At 41.1% G+C, this 6,269-nt stretch overlaps 2 protein-coding genes across 2 annotated transcripts in view; both read left to right on the top strand.

The window, feature by feature from the left end:
• The window catches only part of LOC116849892 (serine protease gd-like), a 183,610-nt gene that overhangs the window by 112,632 nt on the left and 64,709 nt on the right, over positions 1 to 6,269 (top strand). Inside the window, exon 4 of the mRNA XM_032827519.1 lies at positions 3,248 to 3,618. Within this exon, the coding sequence (XP_032683410.1) occupies positions 3,248 to 3,618 (371 nt within the window). The remainder of the gene's footprint in view (positions 1 to 3,247; positions 3,619 to 6,269) is intronic.
• On the top strand, positions 3,845 to 6,028 carry LOC116849885. Its single transcript, XM_032827513.1, has 2 exons — positions 3,845 to 4,208; positions 4,410 to 6,028. The coding sequence occupies exons 1-2, from the start codon at positions 3,873 to 3,875 to the stop codon at positions 4,641 to 4,643; spliced, it is 570 nt and encodes a 189-aa protein (XP_032683404.1). The 5' UTR covers positions 3,845 to 3,872; the 3' UTR covers positions 4,644 to 6,028.

Genomic DNA, 6,269 nt, shown 5'->3' with positions numbered 1-6,269 from the left:
CTCTCCCTCTCTCTCTCTCCCCCCTCTCTCTCTCTCGTTCAGCACGTGCGGTATCTAACGCTTGAAACGGTGTGCAATTTGCTCGCGGCGTCGGTCGCGGTAAGGCTGACTGGCTTTCGGCTCTTGGAGGATCGCACAGTCTAGCGAGTCCTCCTGCGTCTCTTCTTCTCTCGTCCTGCGATATTCGGCAGTCGAGAATCGGTACTTTTCGCTATTATTGTCTCGAGACGGTTCCTGTCTCGTGGATCCTCTCGCTGCCTTTCTCGGCGCTCCCGTTTTTTTCTGCTGGGCTTCTCACGACGGCCGCGTTCGCTAAAAGTAAACACAGCTGACAGAATACTGTCTAAGTGCGATACTGTGCTCTCGCTCCGGAATATTCTAAGCAGTATTAGATTCACGATTACTGAGCGAGCAATAATTCGGCATAATTTAATACGAAATAGTGAGAGAGCGATTCATCTGATCCTGAGCGGTGTGGAGTTGTCGGTCGCTGCTTTCTCGTTCCTCAATGTTCTCCGTTTCTCCAGTCCTGGTGGCCGGCAAGGGAAGCCGAGGGGCACAAAGTCAGGGGCGCGTTGACCTTCGCATCTGCTCAGCTCGCAAAATTCGCTTTCGATATTTGTCCTAAGGACGTTCACAAACAAACACACGCCGGAACGCGGTATTCGAGAATATACGCGAAAACAGTTTGCGACGCGACACGTGAAAACTCTCACCCCATCTCGGTACGGCTTTCTTGAGACGGGCGCCTCCACGGCTGCCACGTCACAACATATAAGTGGAAAAATTAAATTTATTTCAATTACACATATATATTTTAATCTTCAAAAAACAATAAACAAAAGAACGGGACAAAAATTCGCAATTGATTAGCTCAATTTATAATTTATAATCATCCTGTATATATATATATATATATATATATATATATATATATATATATATGTATGTATATACACACAGAGTGTCCAAAAAGTACCGGAACGGCAAGATAACTCGGCGGGGGAGTATTTTAGAGAAAAATATTTCCAATAAAGATTGTAAGGCTTAAAAAGTCGCATTTAATGACAGTAGTTATTTGACCTAAGACGACGTCGCCAAGGTCAGGACAAGGTCAACTTTGCTTTTTTAAATAGAAATACATATTTTTTATTACGGCATTTTATTTCACGTGAAAAAGTAAACAACTTTTGCTTGAAAAAATTTTTTATACGATCTTTATTTTCTAAGATTGTTTCGAACGGCCCGAGAGTGGAGAGCGGCCGGTTCGTTGTGCGAGATGCGGATAGGTGTCCGCTCGCCGCGTGGAGACCGCGGGCTTCGTCGCGAGCAGTCCGCTATCCAGCGGCCCCGTGAGATGACGTGGGGTGCAAGTGATTCGCGAAGTTCTTCTGAGACGGGAGTTTTCGGCTATGTGTTTTGGTGGGTCGCCGACTTGAATAAAGCGAGCCAGGTCAATCGAAACGGCGGCCCTGCGGTGATGCACCGCTTCCCAGCGCCTCCACGCTAGGAGAAGTCCACCTTGTCGGAGGAATAATGAGAATCGTAACGTCGCGCGGGCAACGTAGACTTAGGCGCTAGGGTAACTCGCGCGTGTAGTCGCGTATGCGGCGAGTATGGCTTCAGTAACGGTGAAGAAGCGAACGTGATTCGCTTGTATATGCTGCGTCTCTGGCAGCGGCTAAGTCCGAAATGGACATCAAGGCGAGCGTGGCTCGCATGCATAGGCTACGTCTCTGGCAGCGGCTAAGTCCTAAGCGGACGTAAAGGCGAGCGTGGCTCGCGTGTATATGCTGCGTCCCTGGCAGCGGCTAAGTCCTAAGCGGATGTAAAGGCGAGCGTTGCTCGCGTGTATATGCTGCGTCCCTGGCAGCAGAGTTCCTGAGTACAACGACGACTCGCGCGGAGTCGGGAGCTCGACCGCAATAAGCTCTTCGCCGCTCAGCGGCGGCGTTAATACCCAGTATATGCTATACGGGAGAAGTCGCGAAGAGAGACGTCCACCGCGGTGGAAGCGTCAAGGCAATCCGAAGTGATCGCGCGAAGCCTTCTCTCAATCCTCGATCGTATTGAGAAGGTGGAGATCCGTGGAGTTACCATACACTTCGTAACCCAAACGCCAACGTGTCCTCGGACACTCTAGAAGCGATAGCTCAACGTGCAAGCGCACTCTAAAGGGCTGCGAAACCTGAACCCGAATGCCAGCGTGCCTGTGACACTCTGAAGGTAGTGATGTTCAGTGCAGATATGCCCACGTATACCTCGAGCGAGGCAAGAGCCCAACGTGCTTACGCACTCAAGAAGGCGATATGAAGTTAACTAGAATACAAAAGAATACCTCAGCGAGGCAGTGAACAGATGCGCTAACGCAGTCCGAACTCCTAGAGTCGGCGCCCGCGGCGTCTTATATAGGCGCCGCACCGAAATTTAACTGCGAGCGACGGCCCCGGCTCGGCGCGGCGGCGTAAAGCCGCGGCGAGCGGTAGTCGCCCGCGCGCAGAACGCGCCTGGCGCACGGCCGCCCGCCGCCCGCTATCCGTGCGGACGACAGCTCCCGTACGGAACAAAGATATTTACGTAAATATCTACAAAATTATTTGTTTCAATAATTTTTTACTTGAATTCTATCAATTTTACCGAAAAATATTAAGAGATAAAAATTGCTTATTTTGTTTTCAAAGAGCTCTGGGAATTTTTTCAGAATTTTGTATTAACTTTTTAGTACTTCAAGAAAATGCAAGAAAATGCAATACTAAAAAATTAATATAAAATTCTGAAAAATTCTCAGAGCTCTATGAGAACAAAATAAATAATTTTTATCTCTTGATATTTTTCGGTAAAGTTGATAGAATTCAAATAAAAAATTATTGAAACCAATAATTTTGTAGATATTTACGTAAATATCTTAGAAAATAGAGGTCGTATAAAAAATTTTTTCAAGCAAAAGTTGTTTGCTTTTTCACGTAGAATAAAATGCCGTAATAAAAAGTATGTAAATGTATTTTTGTTTAAAAAAAGCGAAGTTGACCTTGTCCTGACCTTGGCGACGTCATCTTAGATCAAATAACTACTGTCATTAAATGCGACTTCTTAAGCCTTACAACTTTTATTTGAAACATTTTTCTCTAAAATGCTCCCCCGCCGAGTTTTTTTTGCCGTTGCTGAACTTATAAGACACACTGTATATATATATATATATATATATATATATATATATATATATATATATTTATTTTTTTTTTTGTAGCGGCACATTGTTTAAAGGTGGATATCTATACCAACGTGAACATACCTCCTAGCGCAATGTTAGCATCCTTAGGTCGCTACCGACTGCGCAACTGGCGAGAAACGGGATCTATAAATCAGGAAATCATAAGTTATATGTTTCATCCTGACTACACGCATCAGGATACTGGCGATTCTGACTTGGCAATCCTGGTTCTAAAGGACTTTGTCGAGTACAGTCCTAAAATCAGACCCATCTGTTTATGGACCGGTTCATCTAATCTTCAGAATGTGGTTAATAAATTTGGATACGTAGTGGGATGGGGCAAAGATGACTTCGGTAAACCTCATCTCACAGAGCCACGAATGACAAGAGAACCGATTGTTAGCCAGGTAAGAAGTGTTCCTTTATCTATTAAAATCTCTACATCTCTAACGGTGACGCGTAATTTTCCGTTTCAGATTGATTGACTTTTAATCATATTATTATATTACTTTTAAATTATTACATGGTACTACGCTTTTTCATGTATCCATAATAGATAAATTTATTAAAATTATTATATGCTTCCCACATAACATCAATGTGATTACACAGCTCCACAAAAAAAAATCGCCGGCACCCGAGACGAGAATAGGTGTCCTATATGTTTTTGGGGTCGCTGATCACGAATCTGCACTCAGAATTGCCGTATCGCATCAAAATTTTGAATAAATCGCAAAAAATCGTTCATAGGTTCATCGGTTTGGGGTTTATGGATTTGAGGTTTGGGGTTTATGGGTTTGGAGTTTATGGATTTGGGGTTTCTCTCCTGACTGCCTGCCCACCTGGTCACCTGCCAGCCTGTCTGTCTGCCTTCCCACCCACCGCCTGCTCGCCTGACTGTCTGTGTGCCTGCTTGCCCAAGGGGACTCACGCTAATCTAGCACCCCGAATCGTGAGAGGCGAGGGGACTCACGCTAATCTACGCCAAGTTGTACAAGTATGTATTTGTGAAATGGATCTAGCGTTACCCATCTTAAACCACGTGGAGGTACCATTTCTTTTAAGACTTACCCGAAATGTTCGGGGGCGCCTACGCCAGGTTATATAAGTATATATTTTTATTATTCTTTTTTGTAAAATCGAGTTATCTTCTTTTCAAATGATCTTCTAACGCCTTTTCTTTTATGTTCATTTATAGTATCACGATCCAAGCTCCAGCAGTAATCTGACATCATACGTTCGTTCCATACTCCCTGGTAACGCTGCTCCATGGTTTTCATATCTTGGTGGAACCTCTCACCCTGTTCTTCGCTTACATCTCCAAGATTCTTGGGAAAAAAATCGAGATGCGAATGTAGGAAATGTAATTTCAAATTCATTAAAGCTCCAATCTTTTCATAGTTCTTTACTAAATCTCCTACAATTTCTTTAAAGTTTGGATCTTTTACATTTCCTAGAAACTTTGTAACTACTGCTCTAAAGCTTTCCCATGCAACATTTTCTTCAGCAGACATGTGTTTTTGAAACTGTTGGTCTTTTAGTAAGGATCTAATCTGTGGCCCATCAAAGACACCTTCTTTTATTTTTGATTCAGAAAGTTTTGGAAATTTCACAGCAAGATATGTAAATGCATTACTTTCACGGCTTTTGAGCGCTTTAACAAATTGTTTTATCAGTCCTAATTTGATGTGTAATGGGGGTAGTAAGATCTTCGACGGTTCAACTAAAGTATCGTGTATTATATTTTTTGAACCAGGTACCAATGCTAATCGAGATGGCCAAACTGCTTGCCTATAATGTTTGTCGCGAGCTCTGCTATCCCATTCACACAAAAAACAGGAAAATTTAGTAAAACCACTCTGTTGACCTAAAAGTATTGTTATGATTTTTAAATCACCACATAATTGCCATTTGTGTTTTTCATACTCTAATTTTTGTAAAATAAACTTTAAAATTTCATACTCTTCCTTCAAAACAACCGAATGTGCTATAGGGATAGGAGCATAAAGATTACCGTTATGTAAGAGTACTGCTTTAAAACTTTTACAAGAAGAATCAAGAAACAGTCTCCAGTCAGCTGCTACGTAACGAATGCTACTGTTAAAAGCATTTATCAATCCTTCAACGTTATTGCAGTAAACCAGAGCATTTGCAGTAGAAAAGAATTTTCTAAAATGTTTATCTCTATTACGATAAAATGATATCTTGGTTTTTGGAGCCAAAACATGTTTTTCTTTCAACCTAGAAGCTAGAATTTCAGAGTTTTCCTTAGACAATCCTAAGTCTCGCACTAAATCGCTTAGCTCATGTTGAGTAAAACAGGAATTTGTTGTTGTATTTTCATCAGAATGGTTAGGTTCATCAGAATCATTACCTTCATCAGAATCATTACGTTCATCCTGTTCACATGTTTGATCAACTGAATCGTTAAGGTCTACATTATCTGATGAACCTTTATTAACAGAAACGTTCAATGTAACTGCAGGTGTTACTGATGATACATTAGGATATTGTATATAGTTTTTTTGAATGTTAGTGTACCTGTTTGTTTCTGTTAAACAGAAATAGCAATCTGCATCGTGATTTTCAGGTTCGTGCCAAATCGTGGGAGTAGAAAAACGTTGTCGTTTACCTTTGTGAAGAGAAGCAGCGCATGAAGAGCATACCCTATTTGGCGTCCAAGCATTGTTTGTATCTTCAGCAAATATGCCATAGCAAAAATGGTACTTTCTTTTCAAAGTGTCTGTTAAAGCTTTACCATTTTTGAAAATATAAATTCCACAAACAAAACAAAAAGAATTGGGACTTATTTTACAACTAGACATTTTTTAATATCTACTTTTAATTAAATTTTTTTCATAAAAATAAAACACACAGAAACTAATTTTGTATTTTTTTGTATTTGTTAGTTTTGTATTTGTTGTATATCTAATGAAAATGAGAAAATAGATAAACTAGATAAAAATAGATATATATCAAACCCATAAGCACAACTCCACAATCCAAAATTTATGCACTTCAAACTTATAAACCTCAAACTCATAAACCCTAAGCCTGT

The sequence above is a fragment of the Odontomachus brunneus genome, unplaced genomic scaffold, assembly GCF_010583005.1.
Source record: "Odontomachus brunneus isolate Ranch 3 - 2012 unplaced genomic scaffold, Obru_v1 Obru_scaffold_127, whole genome shotgun sequence".
NCBI lineage: Eukaryota > Metazoa > Arthropoda > Insecta > Hymenoptera > Formicidae > Odontomachus > Odontomachus brunneus.
This window is presented reverse-complemented; position numbering and strand designations above follow the sequence as displayed.

Bases quoted from the DNA above. Each gene is read 5' to 3' on its own strand.
- LOC116849885 (XM_032827513.1), top strand. From the start codon at position 3,873: ATGTTTTTGGGGTCGCTGATCACGAATCTGCACTCAGAATTGCCGTAT. The intron at 4,209-4,409 runs GTATGTATTTGT...GTTCATTTATAG, and splicing joins ATCTACGCCAAGTTGTACAA to TATCACGATCCAAGCTCCAG.